Below are 21,445 nucleotides of genomic sequence, written 5' to 3' on the forward strand. Positions count from 1 at the left end.
ATATATGCCTATTGTGTCAAAGTTCTGTCCCCAACTGTGTGTGTCTCCACTGGAGTCTGCTTAACCTACCCAGAGTCACATTCTTTAAAAAGACTGATTCTCTCCCTCTATGCAGCTATCGGTTGTCCATAGGTCCTTAGCTAGGATTGGGGTTTCCTATCAACTTCTTCACTCTTATGCTCGGATTTTGTCCGACTTAAGCTTACATGGAACTTGTATATGCTGTCACCACTGCTGTGAGTTCATGTGAGTAATTGACATGCTGTCTGGGAGACTGTTTCCTTGTGATCATCTACCACCTCTGGCTCTTGCAATCTTTCTGCACCATATTCTGCAATGATCCCTGAGCTTTGGCAGGCAGAAGTTTGAATAGGTGTCCTATTCAGTGATAAGCACTCTGAAGTATCTTATTCTCTGTACTTTGGACAGTCGTGGGTCTCTGTATTAATAATCATATGGTGCATGTGAAGCTTCTCTGATGAGAGTTGAGAGAAGCATTAATCTATGAGTATAACACTGTGTCATTAGGGGTTGGTTTACTATTATGTCTATTTAGTAGAATAATATTAATAGGCTCTCCTCTATGACTTCTATTCTGTCTAGCCACAAGTTCCTAGGCCTGATATCAGTGTCAAGTATGGGCTTCATCTTGTGAGGTGCACCTCAAATCCAACCACAAAATGATTGGTTACTGCAAAAACATTTGTACCACCATTACACCAGTAGGAATATCTTTCCAGGCCAATTGTTGTTATAATTCCCAGAATTCATACTTGGGCATGTTTGATGATCACCCCTATCTTCTGTTAGCATACAAAGCACCTTCCAGCACTGTGACAGCTAGCAAGTAGAGAAGAAGCTTTGAAATCAGTACCAGCTTGATTTTTGCTTTTTGTTCTACAACTCATGGATATAGTGTCTTCAGCAATCAGGTCTTACCAGGAAGCTCTGGTAGGTAACCAAGCACAGGGGCAATAGCCCGTATTGTTTGAGGGTCTATGGGAAGCTTCAAAGATGGAACCCTTCCTTGGCATTGGGCTATTTCTTTGTTAGCCTATAGTGTCTAGTAGGGGCAATGTTCACCTGTTACTGGATAACTATTTTTATTCTCTTTTAATGATATCTATGTAAATAATTTAAGAAGCTTCTATAGTGGTATGTTTCTACACAACTTGTTCTAAGGCTTTTACTGTTAGTTATCCCTCTCCATACTCCCTGCTCTGCCCTACCCTCCCATTCCCCACCCCATTTAACCCTTCCTACTCCATTACTGCATTTTTCCTCTTCATATCCCTGTGTTCTATCTCCAGCCATGAAACCCCTGCCACATGGCCATTTACTAGTTTCCTGACATCTATGGATTTTCCAATTGAAAGTCATATCAAAGGATTCAAAGGTAACATCCACATATGAGAGACAACAGGGTTAGTATCTAGAATGTACATAGAACTAAAAAACAGCATTAAAACAAACAAACAACCCAATTAAAAATTGGGGCAAAGAAAGTAAACAGGGAGTTCTCAAAAGATGAAATGCAAAGACTAAGAAATCTTTTCAAAATGATCAACATCTTTAGCCATGAGGGAAATGTGAATTAAAACCAGTTTGACATTTCTTTTTACCATAGTCAGAATGATTAAGCTACAAAGCCAAATAACAAGTGCTGGCAAGGATGTGGGGAAAGGAAAACTGCTTATTCACTGCTGTTGGGAGTGCAAACCAGTACAGCCACTATGGAAATCAGTGTAGAGATTCCTCAAAAAGCTAGAAATAGATCTACCATATGATCCAGCCATACAACTCTTGGAAATATACCCAAATGACTCTATATATTACTAGAGAAGTAACTGTTCACCCGTGTTCACAGCCACCCTGTTCACAATGGTAAGGTAATGGAAACAACCTGGATGCCCATGAACTGATGACAGATAATGAAAGGTGGTACATTTACACAATGAAATATTATTTATTTGTTATGAAGAACAAAATTATTAAATACATAGCTAAATGGATCGAACAGGAAAGTCATCCTGAGTGAGGTAACCCAGACTCAGAAAGGAAAATACAGCAGCTAATTTTTATTTTGTAAACTTAAAATGGAGTGGCAAATGTAACAAAATATTATTTTCCCCAAAATCTTGAAATCTGTTTTCTAATTATTCTATAAATTTGAAAGACAAGGCAACACATCTTTTGCTGTTCACAGGTACGGGTTTAGCCAAAGTGTAAAAATGCATAAAATTGTTTGCCTCAATTTGAGCCTGCTCTAATTTCAGCTTCATTAGGAATGTTGTTATGATTTGAAGCATTATAATGATAAACTGACTTTCACCTTGGAATATAAAATCCAACAGCCAATTTTCATCAAGTTCTGGCATAAATTTTGGTTTTCACATTATAAAAATCATGTTAGCATATAGAAAAATCATAAATCTTTTCAGCATTTATTCTCTACTTAGTCATCTTATTTCTCAAAAGTAAATGATGTCACTATAGGCAACAGCAACACTTTGTAAGGAATTCCTGAAGTTGGTGATTAATGCCTTGACTCATTAAATCCACAATCTTGGTGACGATTTTCATGACATTTCCACTTCTGATGCTTTTGTGCATAAATGTTCATGATGTCTATGCAATGATACTTCATTCAACAAGAGTTTTAGAAAGTAATTGTGTTGTCTCCCATTAATTTTACCTGCTATTCCTCGAACACCATCATAATTATACCAGATAAGTTGACAATGAACAAAAAAATTGAATTAAGAAGCTGGAGAGATGGCTCGGTATTTAGGAGCACTGGCTGCTCTTGCAGAAGGCCTGGGTTCAATTCCCAGCACCCACATGGTGGCTTAAAACCATCCTCAACTCCAGCTGCAAGGAATCTGACAGACTATTTTGACCTCCGCAGGCACTGCATGACATGGGTACACTTACATACATGTATACACATAAAATAAAAATAAATAAGATATTTTAGTTGAATTTACATGTGTTTTCCTGCTTCATATTAAGTCTTCTGACTTGATTATATCTTTTAAAGCCATTTCTTCAGGAACATTATATTTTTTATCACTCACACTAAGAAAAATAGCAAGGTGAGCCATATCTATCACTTTGGTACTGTTATCTCTTAGCCTAGCATAACCTTTTACATTCAGGGCATTACTCTTGAAACGGAAATTCCCTTGGATTTTCCAGTTTTTTTACTTTGCTTGGCTATAGTCTCATGAGGAAAAACTGATTTTAAAAATATCCTCCTTTTTGTCTGGAGAGATGGCTCAGCAGTTAAGAGCACTGACCGCTCTTGTAGAGGTACCCGGGTTCGGTTCCCAGCACCCAAATGGCAGCTACAAACCATCCTTAACTCCAGTTCCACGGGAATCCAAAGCCCTCTTCTGACCTCTGCGGCACTGCACGACATGGGTGCACTCACATATATGCAGGCAATACACTCATACACATAAGATAAAAATAATATATAGCCGGGTGTGGTAACACATACCTTTAATCCCAGTGCTCGGGAAGCAGAGGCAGGCAGATATCTGTGAGTTCGAGAGCAGCCTGGTTTCCATTAGTGAATCCAAGCCAGCTGCAGCTACAGGGAGACCGTGTTTCAAAAAGGCCAATAAATAAATAAATTAATTAATTAACTAAAAATATTTCTTTAAAATCCTCCTTTTAAGGGCCTATTGTATCCACTATGCACTTTATACATTGCAAGAAAGTCACTGTCAATAAATAGTTTTGAATTTTTGCTATCAAATATGCTAGGACATAACTTTTACAATTTAAAATATCTTTTGAGAAGAACAGATATGTTTCCAATTCTTTTTTTTCTTTTTGCCACAGTCCTCAAAAACACTGAAATTCACATCGTAGTTTTGCATATAATACCTTTTCAAATTTCAGTTTTGAAAATTTGCGGAGATTCTCTAAAATGTTAGACAGAGCATCTTACTATCTACCAGTACAAAAATGTGGTCGTCTGTCCATTTAACAATCTTCTTTTACCTGTAATTTTTCATTTGGGCAGTTCTGTTTAGTTTCAAGATGTTGGAGAAGGTATACAGTAATTAAAAGCAATAAATAAAGGGCTATAATTTACATTTCTTGTGTAAATTAATTGACAAGGAAATGAAACATTAAGATTTGGGACCTGTCCCTTCTCAGCTTCTGATGTAGCATGGAGTAGTGTGTTGTGTGTGTTGTGTGAGGCAGGGCCCAGGTGAGGGAACACCCTAAATAATCAAATAACAGCATTGACCTGTCTTCTAGATACATTAAAAACCCATTGTTTGTGATGCTAGGTTAAAACTATATTGTTAATCACTGTGTTTACTTCATGAAGTCACCACAAAGCACATGTAATTTCTGTTGGTGCAAGAGCCTGCGTATGTTGATTTTTTAGACACCGAAACATGACATTGTCATCTTACAAGTCCATGGTCCAGGACTGTGTGGTCAAATTATTACAATTAATATTTAAGTATAACATAATTAGCAATTAATACTTTAGGAAAATAATCCCACAGTGTGTTAAGTGAGTTTACAGTTTCTTGTTGGTCTTCAGTCACAGTAATCCTGTGCTTCATGTCACCTGCAGAACTCAGATTGAACATCCCTGTCCTAGAGACTAACAGATAAGATTCTAAATATTCCTTAATATTTTACTTATAGACAGGTATATTGAGAAATAGTCTATGGAGTTCAACTTTTCTCTGTTTTGACTAATTTTTCTTGGGTTTTTCTGAACATTCCCAGCTGATTCCTATTATCAGTGAACCAACAACCATATTCTCCGAGTGTCAAATTGATTGAGGAGACGATCACTCTGAATAAGTGAATGCACCTTTGGGAATTGCTTGTGTGGCTTTGGCATCTCTAGAAATGACTACATATTGATAAGAAATCATAATATATGTGACTAGCACCATGATTTGAATTTTTATTATTAAACATTAAGTCTTATGAGGGAAATTAGAATGAAGAATTAAAGTCTTGCCGTGTGCCTGTGTTGACCTATGGTTTTATTAAAAGCTGAGCACTTAGAAATATAATTATGCATAATCATAGCTGCCTTTTGATAGCCATTATTTTCTGCCAAACTGTAATCCAATTACCTTTCACAAAATGAACACATGCATATAACCAGCACTAAACTTAAGAGACAGAACATGGCTTTCATCCCAGATTACCTTGTGGCTCTTCATTCTAATTTTTCACTGGGTCTGTATTACAGAACTGTAATCCCAGCTATTTCACACACTGAGGCAAAAAGATTGCTAGTTCAGGGCCATTCTGAGTGATGTGGTAAGATCTTTTCTCAAAATAATAAATAGCATTTGCCAGGGATGAAGCTAAGCAGCAGAGTCTTGCCTAGTGGGCATGAGGCCCTAGGTTCTATCCCTTCTTCTAGAAAAACAAACAAAAGCAAACAGCTGGCGTTCTTCCAGAGAGAACCACAATCTAGACCTCCCGTGTGGTAAGATTAGCATTGTGTTGTCCTCCCCTCTGATATGTAAGCTTTATGTTTCTTAAACACAACCATGTCAACCTGAGTGTATTATTCATTCATTTTATGACCAGATAGTGTTTCATTAAGTCGGTATTCTACAATTTATTTGCATAGTTAAGTGTGATGGATATTAAGTTTCTGTTTTCACAACAAATTTCCTTGGTAGATACATCCATACATTTCTTTAGGGCATAAGGTAAGGAATGGAATTAATGGGAAATAAATCACACATATAATTTGCAGTTAATATTTGCAAAAAGTTAAGAAGAAGTTGTATAGATTTGTCATCCCAACAGCAATAGAATGAGTTCTTGGCCCATATCTTCAGAGGAATTGAATTTTTCTGTGCATGTGGTTTTATTTCACATATTCTATACTTTCTTATTCATAATCATATTTTTTCATAGGTGGCTACTTTGTAACCGTGGTTTGAGTTTATGTCCTAGAAAGCAGGGACCATGTGTTAGACAAAACTGTCCTTCCGTGAATCTAAAATTACCAGTACTGTATGCAGTTTTGCGAAAGATAATCTCCCTCTCTCTAGTGATCTGTTAAAAGTCAACAGGGTAGGAGACAAAGCATTCGAGTGGAACAAATATATCTCACTGAAATAGACAAAAAAATAAACATTAATTTTTGTAAAATTTTGTCTTTCAGTTATGTATTCCTCCACTCATTCTATGCAGGTCCTGAGAAAAACTAATCAATGGCTTCCATTTCTACATGTCTTAGCAACATGTTGTTCCATCTGTACAACAAAATTATCAAAAATTTTAAGGACTGGAGAGATGGCTCTGTAGCTAAGAGCACTGGCTGCTCTTGCAGAGGACAGGTTCAGTTCCCAGCACCCACATGGTGGCTAACAACCATCTCCAGTTCCAGGGAATCTGATGCCCTCTTCCAGCCTTCTCTGGAAATAGACACACATGTGGTGCACATATATATATGCATGCAAACAGTCATACATATAAAATAAAAGCAAATAACTCTTAAAAATAATTTTTAATAAAATCCAACTCTACTTCACACTATTCAACTTCAAATTCTTTCCTGTGATAGTTAAGTCAAGAGCATCCAAAGCTAAGATGCATCTCTTTCAAAATTGGCTATAAATTTTTAAGTTTACAGTTCAATTAATACAGTTATACAATATTGTACTCAGTATAAACCCTATAAGACATAAAATTGAATGAGTTTTTAACCTTTACAAAGATCTCCATTTCATTATTAAAATATGCTGTTTCATATGGAAAAATTCATTTTTAATGCAACTAAGAGATGTTTGTACCTGCGTCTTTAATCTATATCTGATTATTACTAGTCACAGTCAGTTACTTTCTGAGATCCTTGGCACCTGAGCACGGATATAAAGTCATCGGGAAGATTTCAGTGATAATGTTTTTCACTTCTACTAATTAACATAAAGCAAGTTTTTATGCTTCTTCCTCAAATATAACTCATTTTTTAAAATTCATTGATTTTTTTGTGTATGTGCATTTCATATAGAACATCCCAATCTTATTCATCTATATACCCACATCCCAAGTGACACCCTCCCATGCCCTCTCACCCCCCACTGGAGCTCATATACTGTCATCCCTGTTAATGTCCACTGTGTTGTTAGTGCCCCCAGCCATTCTCCAGTGCTTGTCCATCTGCCAAATCTAGTCAGCCTATCTAGAGTTCCTTGTTTTAGGAAGATCAGCTCTTCCTCATCTAGCAGCAATCAGTTGCCAACATTCCTTTAGATAAGATTGGGATCTGTTATGCATTTTTCCAATTCTATGCTGAGTTACTGTTTAGGAGTCTCTTGGGCCACCCTGGCCAACAACTCAAAGGAAGGTATCTCCTGTCTGGCATTGTTTCTTGTTATGTAGCCTTTAGCTATACACATGGACTCTTAAAGAATGATATTGATTTCTTTAATCTTTGCTTATACTTTCCTTTTGGGTGTTTAAGACAATGCAGTTAGCCCAGATAAACCAATTTATTATTACTCCTAGGGTCATTTGAGAATCTGTTCCTCAGGGATCACATGGGCTTGGGGGGAGCCCCTGACACCTTTCCTCTACCAGTTCCACCTATGTGAAGATACTGACTGCATTTCTTCAGGGAAAAAAAATTGGTTTTGTTTTGCTTTGTTTTGTTTTATGATCCAGCTAAGCTATTTCACTTTCTTTAGTCATCAGGACCAACAGTCGTCAGAAGTCCGAACACCAAGTTCTTCCTTACTCCTTCAAAAAATGAAGGTAGCCAGTGTACCTAAAGGATACATTCAGTTGTCTAAGCAATTAGGAAAAGGCTAAAATTCTCTTCAACCCAACTGCTTTCAAATAAGCCAATAAAGGTAGAAAGGAATAAAGGGCTCACCCAGTGCCTTGATGGTATTTGACAGTAACAGCTTTTCCTGAAAAGATTTCTATGGAAAGGATGATCATCCTCCTAAGTATGTGAAGCTCATCAAACCTGCAGTTTGTACAGGTCAGGAAGCTGTAAAGGTTTTGTCTTGGGGATAAATGTCTAAATAACCCCAAGAAGAAAGAGATGGAGGGAGTGAAAGTAAGAGGCTCAACTCAATGGAAGTAAAATGTGCCAATTTAGCAGTTTCTGGATTATCATTTAATTATAACCATCAATCACCCCACAGCTGCTTCTCCCAGCACTCAAGAAATCTCATCTAAAGCCGTATGATCCAACCAGTAGGGAATACGCAGTCCATTAACAATGATAAAGTTAGGGAACAATATTTAAGATATTACCCTGAATATGATTTTAGGAAATGACCTAAAATTCAGATAGTAGAAACCATCTTGCGACAAATTCAAGGGTAAAACCATCCTTTTAATTCGTAAGATAAACACTGCTTATTCCTCCCAGGCTAGATATAAAGGGGCAATCATTTTCAAGGGGCTTTACTTTCCAGATTTCCTTATTGTGATGATGATTTTCAGCAATGCTGGAAACTGACGTGCCATTTGTCATTTTATTAGTGTGTTATTATGTTCTCTTTAGACAAGAACTGTTTAATGTTGAGCATTTAGATATACATTTGTGGGACTTGAGATATGGCTCAGCAGTTAAGAGTACTGGCTATTCTTGCAGAGGACCCGGGTTCAATTCCTAGTACCCACATGGCAGCTAAGAGCCATTCATAACTCCAGTTCCAGAGAATCAGACACCCTCTTCTAACCTCCATAGGCATTGCACAACACAGGTGCATTTACACACATGCAGATGATACATTCGTACATACAAAAATAAAAATAAAAAATATTTTAGATATACATTTGTTCCATTAATTGATAGAAGGGTGCCAAAGATTGTCTTTATGGATAACTATTGTCTGTAAGGTTTAAAGTGTTCTAATTTCTTTTTTAAGAGTTTGTATTTCCTGTCTCTAAATTCTACAGCTTTTTTAAGGGATTAGATGGCTTGAGTCTTTTTAAGTGCCAATGTGTTGAGAAAAGAGGAAAGTGCTTTAACTATGGTAATTCCCCTGCCATGCTATATTTGTCTTCCACTTGTTATACAATGCTTCCTCCTCTTCTCAGGCAGAAAATTGCAGTGTGGTTGGAACCAGAAGAAGGCTAAGCTGGTGCTAAGTAGTAGATAAAAAAAGAAGTGTTGCCTGGCCGAAGTAGATAGACTCTGACCCTGTCATCTCTGCCCTCATTTATTTTTGAAACCAGACTTCCCCAAGGGAAATGCAGTGGTTGATTAGCCTATAGAAATATTTGTATGCCATCATGTGTGGTTTTGAACTTGTCTTTGCTTTCATGCATCCTCTGATGGCAATCTCCTGACTAGTTACCACCTTGGTGGTATCTCTAAGAGCAGATTGCATAGCAATATTGTTGTTGGCTATAGCCTTCAAGGTCCTTTATGTTCTTTAAAAATAATGATGTGTTCATTACCTGTTTTCCCAGCAGAGTTCATCTGGTGATTTAATGATCAGAAATATTCAGCTAAAACACAGTGGAAAGTATGTGTGTATGGTGCAGTCAGGGGTGGACAGTGTTTCGTCTGCAGCAGAGCTCATAGTGAGAGGCAAGTGTTAAACCCTCTTTGCATTTTCTAGATTCATGTCATACCTGAGGATTCCTTACTGAAGGGAATCTATGCTGAGATAATATACAAGAACACAAGTCAGAGAGTAGATGTGATCCTGGCACCCATGTGCCTGAGAATATGACAATAAGGATGGCTGATTCAAAGAAATAGAAACCCCAAGCTTGGCCTTCACAAAGCTCTCTTGGTAACTGGCGTTCCATGGCACCCTCCAAGATGATGTGTTTGGGGGCATGTCATTAATTCAGCAAATGTATTTAATATGAGAGAGAATATGCTATGTGTGTTTCTGCCTCCAAAAGAACTGATATTGTTCAGAATGGTGAGATAATTTACCAACCTAAGCTGTTGTCTAGAGTGCAGATTTGCTACCAGGCTGAAATAATGCCCACATCACATGACAGAATAGAACGCCTTGAGGTAGCAAGCTGAAAGTCTCAGAGCTGCACCCGTGAATTTCAGAGAAAAGCATCCCATTCAAATCACAGGACACAGATTTAGGAAAGGTACAGGAATACTGCTGAATAGAGCCTTACAAAGTAGGTGTCACCTGCAGTCATTATAGTATTATAAATTACTGCCTCCTCTCCAGATTTAAGATCTAACAATGGAAACGTGGAAAAGTAGTAGTTTTATTGCCAGATAAATGCCCTCTTCCTTTAAGTGCTCTTGAAAGTGGGATCAGTTGGAGGTATTGAAGTGATCGTGTGATGTTCTTCACTTTAGTAGAAGATGGCATTTGTGGAATTGCTGCCCAATGTTTGCATTTCTTGCCTTCCTTAGGTTCACCAGGACCTCCTGAAAATGTGAAGGTAGATGAAATCACAGACACAACAGCTCAGCTTTCTTGGAAAGAAGGTGCAGACAACCACAGCCCCGTGATATCCTATGCAATCCAGGCTAGGACACCTTTCTCTGTAGGCTGGCAAACTGTCACAACAGGTAAAGGGACAGAGGGAAGCAGATGGCATCAGCTTATTGCAGTAATGCATTTAAAGTGAGTCCAAGAGTATGCAGACCCATACCTTCCAAACCTTCCTTTTGTAGTACCTGAGGCTATTGATGGCATGACACACACAGCCACTGTAGTCGAGTTAAACCCATGGGTGGAGTACGAATTTCGAGTTGTGGCCAGTAACAAAATTGGAGGTGGAGAACCCAGTTTACCCTCAGAAAAAGTAAGGACTGAAGAGGCAGGTTAGTGCTTTTGTTTTCTAAGTTATGTGTTAATAGAGTTACTCAGGTGTACATTTCTACTAACTCCGGTATCCTGGCCAGCAGAACTATTTCAATAATCCATTGTCAACAATAATCTGACCTTTCTAATAGAATTCACCATAAGGCATTTGTCAAAAGAAACACATGTGATTTTGATGCAGTGTGACATTTCCAAGAGTCCAGTCCATTGTAAATGATCACTAGTGTAAGCTGAGTGAATATGTTTTTGTCACTTAAGGTTATAATTACTATCTGACATAGTTACCCATTAGCAGGGGAAATGCTGTTTTCATTTATAACAAGCATTGGCAAATTGTGTAATAATGACCCTAGGAGCTCTGCTACTAGAAAAACTTATTCTGTCACCAAGCTCAGCAAAGGTGCTTAAGCAATTGATGAATAGTATATTTTGGCCCCTCAGGGGTTAAATTAAGGAAGAATCGTTGTTATGAATGCACCTGCAGCAGCTGTTAATATAAACTAGAAACCTATGTTCATCATTTTAAAAAATATGCTAACTTCAAAACTCAAACTAGAAAGTATCCTGGCATCTCTTCATAGAGAGAACATAATGTCTTCCTTTCCAGAATCGGTAATATTAATTCATAGTAATTAAAATGAAGTTTGAAATAGAGCAAACATATCACTTTAGGAATGAAGCCAAATTGAGAGGCATGGCATACATTTCCACAATTTTAATAATGTATTTCAGTCTGGACAGTACACCTAACATTTACGTCAGATGTAAGAAAAGAGAACCATGCCTGCCTAGCTGTTCTTTTCACTTGTTGACACAATGTGTATTTAGGGAGCATCCACTGTGCACCTAGCAAATACATCTGTGAACATGACAGAGGCCCTCTGCAGAATTTATATTCTAGAATGTTTCATCTTAGGGTTTAGAAACCAAAATGTTCTCTGCATGAATAGATAACTGATGGCTGTGTGAGACTCATAAAGAACAGCTCCTAGTAGGACCTGAGGGTTCCAGTCCATGTGGCTCTTACTGAAAGCATTTATCATTCTGAGACTTTCCTTCTTGACTCAGAAGAGTTCATGGTAGAATGATTTTTCTACCATCCCTAGGAATCATTTTTCTGTCACCCCAGTTACAAAGTAGCTTTCATTTGGGTTATTTTTTTTTTCTTACTGCTTGGGAGATTTCTGAATCATTTATGATTTTATACAAATAATGTAATCTGAAGACTTTACCAAACCTAAATTTTCCATAAATTCATGAAAATATAATTTTTGACCTTATTAAAGATATATAAAATGTATATATACATATGTATAATGTATCTATAATGTGTCCACAATTCAACTGTTTTAGATATTAAAAATAAGTAAATGAATCTTCTTTCAGATATTACTATATAAAAATAGGGTTTCATCTCTGTGTCTCTGACCCACACAGTTCCAGAAGTGCCACCTTCTGAAGTCAGTGGAGGAGGTGGAAGCCGGTCTGAACTAGTAATAACCTGGGATGTAAGTGTCTGGGCAACCTCTTTCTCATCTGGGTGTCACTCTTCACACAGTAATCACAGCCTCCTGGCTAGCACTGCTGCTGGTGCTGCTGATGCTGGAACTGATGGTGCTCACATTTACAGTGCTGGTGTTGGGACAGATGCTGGCAGTGCTGGTGGCTAGTGTTGGTATCAGTGCTGGTTTGGGTAATGTTGGTACTGGTGGTGTTAGTGCTGGGAGAAGTATTCCTAGGGATGCCAATGGTGGTAGCACTGGAGGGTGCTGGTGCTGCTGGCAGTAAAGCTGGTGGTGATGGCCAGGGGTTCTTCTTCCGATTCTAATGGTGCTGATGCTGGTACTAGTGCTGGTGGTGCCGGTGCTGTTAAACCTGCTGCTGATGGTTCTGATTGCATGGTGGTTCTAAAGATGCCGGTGGTTCTGAGGGTGCCGGTGGTTCTGAGTATGCTGATGATTCTGTTAGTGTTGATGCGTCTGACAGTGCTGGTGATTCCGAAGGTGTTGGTGTTGATAGTCAGGCTGATGTTTCTGATGGTGCTGGTGGTTCTAAGGGTCCTGGTGATTCTTACTACCCATGCTGATGATCGCATTGATGACGGTGTTACGACTGGTGCTAGTGCCTATCTTAGTGACTCTGGTGGCACTGGCACTGGTGATGCCACTGAGGCGCTGGTGCTGATGTTGATAGTGATGGTCCTCTTTGTGCTGATGGTGCTGTTGGTATTGGTGATACCGATAGCACTGGTCATACTGATGGTGGTACAGGTGTCGTGGTTTCACTAGTAATAGTGCTGCTGGTGGTATTGATGGTAGCTGTGGGTAGTGCTGGTGGTATAGGTGGTGGTATTGGTGGCAATGGTGATAGTGTTGATGGTGTTAGTGGTGATATTGATGGTAGTGCTAGTGTTATGGATATTGGTATTGGTGACAATGGTGGTACTGGTGGTGGTGTTGATGGTTGCAGTGGTGGTTTGGGTGGTAGTATTGGTGGAAATAGTGGGAGTGTTGATAATGCTGGTGGTGGTATTGGTGGTATGGGGCTGCTGATGGTATGGATGGCGGCGATGGTAGTGGCAATGGTGGTAATATTGCTGGTAGTAGTGCTAGTGGTATTGGTGGTATGGGGTGGTGGTATTGGTAGTGTTGATGGTACTGGTGGTGGTGTTGATGGTGAAAGTGGTGGCAGTATTGGTGGTATTTATGGTAATGCTGGCAGTTGCACTGTGTTAGTCATGATCCTCTGGTGGCTCTGGTGTTGATGACCCTGGTGGTGTTAGTGCCAGTGATAGCACTGGTAATATTGCTGGTCACCTTAGTCCTGCTAGTCCTAGTGGTGCGGGTGTTTATGGTAGCACTAGTGGCAATGCTGCTGGTGGTGGTGATATTAGTTCTGGTGCTGGTATGGATAGTGCTGAGATATTGGACTACTAGCAGTTGTGCTAACACTGATGGTCCTAGTTCTAGTCTAGTGGATTTGCTGCTGGTAGTACTTGTGGTTATGATTCTGGGACTGGTTCAAATGATATTACTGCTGGCAGTTATACTCTTGGTAGTGATATTGGTTATGATGGTGTTGCTTCTAGTGGTACCGGTCCTGCTGATGGTACTCATGGCACTAGTGGTGCCTCTAGTGGCACAGGTGATGGTTCTGCTACTGTTGGTTTTGTTAATAATATGAATGGTGGTGGTACTGGTGCTAATGCTGATGGCCCTGATGGTGCTGGTGCTGGATTTTATTCTGATTAAACTGGTGGCAGCATTGGTGCTGTTGGTGCTGGTGTGATGGAGCTGTTCTTGATGGTAATGATAATACTGCTGATGGTGCTGACAGTGCTAGTGTTGGTAGTAGTACTGCTAGTACTGTTGGTGATGCTAAGAGTGGTAATGACAGTATTAGTACTTCTTAGGGTACTCATCCTTGTAGTGCTGGGAGCACTGGCATTGGTGATAGAGCTAGTGGCATAGTAAGTAGTAGAGGCACTAATAGTATTTGTGTGAGTTGTGTTTTTTCTGGTACCACTGGTGATTATAGTATAGCTGGTAGCATAGATACTGGTTATCCTAATGGTTCTAGTACTGATGCTGCCCCTGCTACAGCTGGACACTAGTGCTGATGGGGATGCTGATGGTGATGATGGTTATAGTATAGTTGGTAACTTTGATGCTGGTGAATGATTCCAGTACTGATGGTGATGCTGGTGCTGATGGTGGTTATATCATAGCCGGTAGCATAGATACTGGTGCTTCTAATGATTCAGGTATTGATGGTGCTACTGGTACAGGTGATACTGCTGGTGATATTGTTAAGCTGTTGGCAACACTCTTACAGGTAGTCATGGTGTTGGTTTTGGTGTTGGTTTTGGTGTTTCTGGTAGTAATTGTAATTGTGCTCATAATTCTGGTTGTCCTGGTGCTGCTGCTGCTTGTGTTGTGCAGATGGTGTTACTGGTGGTGGTGGTGGTGGTGTTGCTGCTGCTAGGATTGATCCTAGTGGTGATTCTGGGACTGTTCCTCCTGTCACTGCTTCTCAGATCACTGTTTCTTCTGTTGCTGTTTCTCCTGTTGCTGTTGCCACAACCAATAGTACCACTAGTAACTAATGCTTTTGGATCTTCCTTCAGTGCTAATTAATTTTCAAATCATTTGTACATACTGTGTTCTTTCCATTCTTATTTTATAGATAAAATAAATACTAAGGCGCATAGATCAAAAGCAGTTTTCTCAAAAATCACTTGACTGTTAAACACACGAATGAGTATCAAGCACTCCTAGGTAAACTCTTGCTGTGTGATCTTAATTTTCCATGCAGCCCTGTGTCCCACTGCTGTCACACAGCCCACTGTGTGCTTGACTTTCTGCTTTATTTCTGGCCATTCTCCTAGCTTCATTTCATGTCCCATTAAGAAAAATACAACTAGCATGTTGTAAAGTTAAAAAGGCACTAGTGCTAAAATTATTTGTCTTATTTGGAGATGTTGCTAAACGTATAAAAAGCCGTTATCTCATGATGGATTTTAAATAGAATTTTTGCTCTCATTACATGCAACTTTGAGTTTAGTACATTGTATTCACGTCCTTTTTCTCTTTACTTTTTTGTACTGAGTCATAACATCCAGGTATGATTTCTTTCTGTAAAATCAACATTAGTGATTTGATCTTTTTTATTTGTCTTAAAATAACATATGTATTTCAAAGAAAGTATGTGTTACCAGAAACTCAAACTTGAGCCCTACAATGTTCTGATATCCAAATAATCACAGAACATTCAAGTTCATTATCCGGATGCCTCTGAGTGAGTGCCCTGTGTCTGTTTAAAAGTATCTCACCTGACAGCCTCATGGGTGCTTTTCTCCTTTTTAAAATCTGTCTACTAAATTCTTTGAAGATCATTATTTGATGACTTACAAAAGACTACAAATGATAACTCCATTCACTTTTGCCCTGCCCTTATGTGTTAAAACAATCTCATGTATTTTTTTCTTTGTAGCCAGTCCCCGAAGAACTACAGAACGGTGGAGGTTTTGGGTACGTGGTTGCTTTCCGCCCTCTTGGGGTAACTACCTGGATCCAGACAGTGGTGACATCTCCTGATAGCCCAAGATATGTCTTTAGGAATGAAAGCATCATGCCATTTTCACCATATGAAGTCAAAGTGGGTGTTTATAATAACAAAGGTGAGGGGCCATTTAGCCCCGTGACAACAGTGTTCTCTGCAGAAGAAGGTATGGAAAACATTCTTAGGCATTGGTTCTAATTTTGTCAGTGCATTGTGTTCAAAAAAAAAATCTTTAAAATTCTATGTGACCTCAGATAAAATTTTATTCAAAAGAATAATTGTTAAAGCTCTAGATTCCCAATGCAAGCCATAAAGATCAATCATAACTAACTAGAAATGTAAGACTCAATGGATAGTTATAGAGTATAATGATCACTTAAAACTGTTCACGAGACACACATCCTGAGTTTTAGCTTGTGAAACATGGGACAGTGTCACCTTCAAAATTAAACAGCCCCTTCAATCCACCCTAAGACAGATCTTTATAGTGGTTTCTGTGGCCCGAGAAAAGGACAGGGGCATGATGGATGATGAGAACCAAGAGTGACATTCAGGAGATGTGGAGTATATATCTTTGAAGGATGATTGGACAACCATTGGACACATTGTTCACTCCGAACCTGTTCAGTTTCACTGCCCTTCCTTTGCACCTTTTCAAGATATTGAGACAATACAATGTTTGTTTGTTTTTTTTACAGTGGGGGTTTGGCTGGAAAGATGACTCAGGGGTTAAGAGAACTTGCTGCTCCAGGAGAGAAACTGGGGTGGTTCCCAGCACCCACATGCAGCTCACAACTGTCTGTAACTCCAGCTCCAGGAAATCCAACATCCTCTTCTGGTCTCTGTGGGCACTGCGTGCAGGTGGTCCACTTACATACATATAGACAAAACACTCATACACAAAAAATAAAAATGAATAAAATATTTTAATGACTTTGAGATATCTTTTTCTCTCAAGGCCTCTTTTGAAAATAAAAGGTTAAGTGAATTGAAAAATGTTTACCACTGATAGAGGAACAATAACTGAATATTAACCCTTTTGTCTAGTTGTACATCATAGCAAAGGCAGAAATTACCGTGGTAGGGAGTACGCACCATCTTCCAGGCGTCACCTAATTTGAATTTTCAGATGACGGTTAAAGCATAGGATCAATTATTGTTCTCCCTTTACAAATGAGAAAATGAACACTTGATGAAAGACATGAATAAATTTGCCAAGATCTATTTAATAAATGGTAGAGCCAATATATTCAACCAGGGCCATTTGGCCTAAACCATTTTCAATATATGAAACAAGATGTCCTAATATCATAGTTTCTTCTCTACATTTCAGACCTGGTATAAATTTCAAACTGCAGTTCACAGCTGGCAATCTGTTTTACTGAGATTCCCCACCTCTAGTCTTATCTTTTAATTTTCCGTTAAGCTGGAGAGGGATAAAAACAGTTGTTATAAGTCTTTGCAAAAGAAAGAGCTTTCTGTTTGTAGCCAGACCAAATTTCCAGAAACTACTAGAATTATAAGGGCAGACCAGGGTTTTGGGAAACAACGAGAGTTGAACAGGGAGTTATTAACACTGCATAACACGCATCTAAGAGATGAGTATTGGTGGTAGAAGGGTGAGAAAGCCACTGCTTTTAGCTCATTCTTGCCTCACTCACATCCCTCTCCTGTTATTTTCCTGTTCCCGCTTTGGACTTGTTCGAGGGGCTTTCTTTTCAAACAACATAAAGAAGTTTGGCTTACCTAAGGAAAAAGTGAGACATGTACTAGAAAAAGGCCAGGGTATCTCAATGAGAAAGAAAAAAAAAAATCTCTGATCAGTACACCTCATGAAGAACAATAATTGGCAGAACCTCTGGGACTCAAAAATGATCTGATTCTCTAGATTGCTGAATTTGCTGACTTTGTGTTCTCCCGGTTTTCCCACACCATCCTTGAGAGTCTCAGAATAGAATACCTCCTGGGCCCATCCTTAAATTCAGATTCTAATTCACCATCAGTTAACCATAGCCAAGGAAAGGATTATTTAATACAGAAATGGATGCATGCAGAAATAATTCTGCCAGGAACCAGGTCTTAAAAGATGAAGCCAGTGCAGAATGAAAGGAAAAGAAAGGAAAGACAGGACAGAGAGCAAAAGGAAAGATGGAAGAAAGGAAGATACCAAGAAATCAGTCCAAGAGAAGAATAATAACTATGATGTCATCTCTTTTTTTTTAAATACTGACTATTTTTTCAAGACATGGTACATGGCTAATATTTTACTGAATAGTGTAAGATTTTCACATGCAAATATTTTTAATCTAAGAGTTCTAGTTGTATATTATCATTCTAGTTCTCTAGTAGCTGATGCAGGGTGAGTTCAAAGCAACCTGGGCTATATAGAAAGTACCAGACAGCCAGAGCTACTTGGCAAGACTCTATATCAAAATTAAATTTAAAAATTCAAACAGAATTTCAAATGTTCTGTCAATTAATGACCAAAATTATTCTATCTCAATTTCTATTTCTAAACAGAGCCTACAGTAGCCCCATCTCAAATCTCTGCCCATAGCCTGTCTTCCTCAGAAATTGAAGTTTCATGGAACACAATTCCCTGGAAGTTGAGCAATGGACATTTACTTGGCTATGAGGTAATACCTTTAAAAATTAACTCCCGTTTATATGTTGTCTTGCTTCTTCATCTCCTTTCATTTCAAACTGTTAATAATACATTGTGCTGGATAGCTTTAGTGGTTGACTTGACACATCTGGGTAGAGGGACCCTCAACTGAGGAATTTCCTCTATTGGATTGACCTGTGGCTATGTCTCTGGGGCATTTTCTTGATTGTTGAGTAATATGGAGGGCCCAGCTCAATGAGGGTGCTGCGACTCCTGGGCAGGTGGTCCTGCATTGTATAAGAAAGCAGGCTGAGCACAGGCCAGAGGAGCAAGTCAGTAAGCAGTACTCCTCCATGGGCTATGCTTCAATTCCTGCTTGAGCTCCTGCCCTGGTTTCCCTTGATGAAGGACTGTGATACAAGCTGAAGGTAAAATAAATCTTTTCCTCCCCAAGTTGTGATTGGTCTGAGTGGTTTGTCACAGGTAAAAAGAAGCTAACTAAGATGGACATTGTAGGCAAATTCCATCTTAATTGAAACTTACTTACAAGCAAGCAAGTTGTTCCACCTGATCATCACTGGATACATGCTTAACTCAGCGAGGTGCATGAAAATAACTAATTGGAAGGAGAAAAATCAAACATTAACTATGAAGGAAAGTAATGAATCGTGTGTTGCAAATCTTTTACACGGGTTCACTAAAATTAAGGGTGAGATTGAACTTCAGTACCATGTTTGTACTGTGGTTATTCTGCAAGAAATCATATTCTTCCTTTTTTTTTTTTCTTACTTTTTGGTGCCCTTGTTACAGTGTGAGGCTCCATTCTAGATTCTAGAGAAGTCAGCTCTCTGTAACCTAAGTCTCATTTCCAGTGGTTGGTGAGGTAAGATGGACTATTTAAAGAGACAATACCTTAAGATCAATAAGGAGAGCATGCGCATGCACACGCAAGAAAGAGAGAGAGAGAGAGAGAGAGAGAGAGAGAGAGAGAGAAATTAGAATAAGTTACCAGGTCAAGGAATGCTTCAGTGTGTGAGAAGAGACTCCATGTTAAAAGGGTTGAAAAGCTTAGCAAGGGATTTAAAGGAAAATTAAATAACCATGAAAGATGTAAATGTTTCAGACTGAGCATGACTGGTTAGAAGAGCAAAGAAGCAGGGCTCACTGTAAGGCAGGGTGATTGCCAAAAGGCACAATAGGACCAGGTTACACATGCCATTGAATGATAAGAAGGCCCACTATTTATAAGGAGCAATGGAGCTAAGAACTGGCAAGATAAAATAAAGTTTTAAGATTTAGAATATTACTGTGATTTCAGCCCCGCCCATATCCATCTCCTTAGGAAACTCTTGTGGGTGTAACTGTGGTTTTGGCAGCCTTACATGAGCATGCTAACCACCATAAAGTCATGTTCCTCTCTACTTTACATTCCAACCATAGGTGATTTTCCCAGGGAAGGCTACTAGGTCAGAGGCATCTCATCTATAAAATGTCCTTGTAAGAGAGTCAGATTCTTATTTCACCTATTCATGTAGGCAATGTAGATACTATAGTTAATGAAGTGCTGTGTCAGATTCACAGCCTTGTTCATGCTTCTAAGCTAACACCACGGGCATGCTGAGCAATGCTGGTAAGATGAGATGGAGCTGACATGGTCTCAGGTCATCCAGAAGGATAAAGAAAACAATGGTTCATAGAATTTTAAAGAGAACAAAATAAAGGATCCATTTGATCGTTACCCAAAGCCTAGCTGTATTATTTTTCACCTTGCCCATCTTCACATTAAATTCCCTGTGTATTTTAGTGTTTCTATCCCTTGTAACCAAACAAGCCTTTACTCGAATAAATATTAACAAGTCAAGTTGAGAAAGGGCAGAGGGCCAGAGCAGTGATGCTCAAAATATAGATTGTGAGCCACTTCTCCAAAGTTAACTAGATTTATCAGTAAACATAGTCTCCTTAAACTCTGCCAAAAACCACTGAATACAAATGTGTAATTCCTTTTGGTAATATATATTTTTAATAAGTATCTCTTGATATAAGAGACCTAATCAGAAACAAGAGTCACCCACACTTGAAGAAAGTGGGGGATGAAGAGAATAAAGCACCACGTAGATGACATGGTCAACACCTTAAAAGTGGCCTGGAAAAGTAGAGTGTAAGAGTATGCTGATTGCATTATGTAGCTATTTAGGTGCTACCAGCATTTCCTAGTGGTTACAAAACTGGGAGTGCCTGACAGGGAATCTATGCACCCTGCAAGCCTGGGCACAGACATAAAGCAATGAGGTTCATGACAGCCTCAGAGCATACCCTAATTTTCCCACTTACTGGCTGAGTGGACAGTTTTATAAATTCTTTGCATCCAGAATTGTGAACAAGGTAACAAGTGTAAGGTGTTTTTCATAATTTACAACTCATATTAGGCAGCCAGTTGGAAGCCATGTCTATGAAGACTCTTTCAGATATTAATTTCTCAAATTTCCCCAGTAAATATTCTCAAACAGATGGTTCTAAGTGTTCTTCTATCAACACAGAAAACTTGTAGAAAACTAACTAAAGGAGTTGCTTTTCAGTTCCTAGGTTTATTTTCATAGTTTAAGAAATTTAGTAGACTATTCTCTGTATCTTGGAGGTCGCTGGGAAAGAAATAGCAAACATGGAAGACAGAGAAGAAAAATTGGACCTTGGTGAAAATAAAGTTCTGATATTAACAGTGCCCAGGGCGATGGCAAGACCATAGAAGGGAGCACCTCTGCCACACTCTGTAAGGATGCACATTCACCAAGCTTGGCCCCAACCTACTTTACAACTAAGGGGTCAAATGAAATGTCATAAAAAATTACCTTGTCACAGCTTTGGGTAGAGACCATAGGAAACTGAAATTCCCATGAGCTTTGTAGGATACAGGATTCAGTGTTATACCAAATTTACTTAAAGAAAATAAATTAATATATTTGACACTCTTTCAGTCAGGGAACTTAGATGCACATCAATC

The 21,445-nt window shown here is 38.9% G+C and overlaps 1 protein-coding gene across 8 annotated transcripts in view; it reads left to right on the plus strand.

Annotated features, from left to right (window-relative positions):
- Window positions 1-21,445, plus strand: part of Cntn3 (contactin 3) — a 471,390-nt gene that overhangs the window by 417,000 nt on the left and 32,945 nt on the right. For 6 of the 8 annotated variants that reach the window (XM_029562809.1, XM_029562808.1, XM_029562814.1 and 3 more), the window contains 6 exons: window positions 9,442-9,562; window positions 10,367-10,525; window positions 10,631-10,780; window positions 12,219-12,289; window positions 15,774-16,008; window positions 18,363-18,478. In XM_029562809.1, the coding sequence (XP_029418669.1) occupies window positions 9,442-9,562; window positions 10,367-10,525; window positions 10,631-10,780; window positions 12,219-12,289; window positions 15,774-16,008; window positions 18,363-18,478 (852 nt within the window). The remainder of the gene's footprint in view (window positions 1-9,441; window positions 9,563-10,366; window positions 10,526-10,630; window positions 10,781-12,218; window positions 12,290-15,773; window positions 16,009-18,362; window positions 18,479-21,445) is intronic. The other 2 variants (XM_029562812.1, XM_008831596.2) reach the window with 1 other exon arrangement.

Source organism: Nannospalax galili, unplaced genomic scaffold (genome assembly GCF_000622305.1).
Source record: "Nannospalax galili isolate Female #2095 unplaced genomic scaffold, S.galili_v1.0 scaffold114, whole genome shotgun sequence".
Taxonomy (NCBI): Eukaryota; Metazoa; Chordata; class Mammalia; order Rodentia; family Spalacidae; genus Nannospalax; species Nannospalax galili.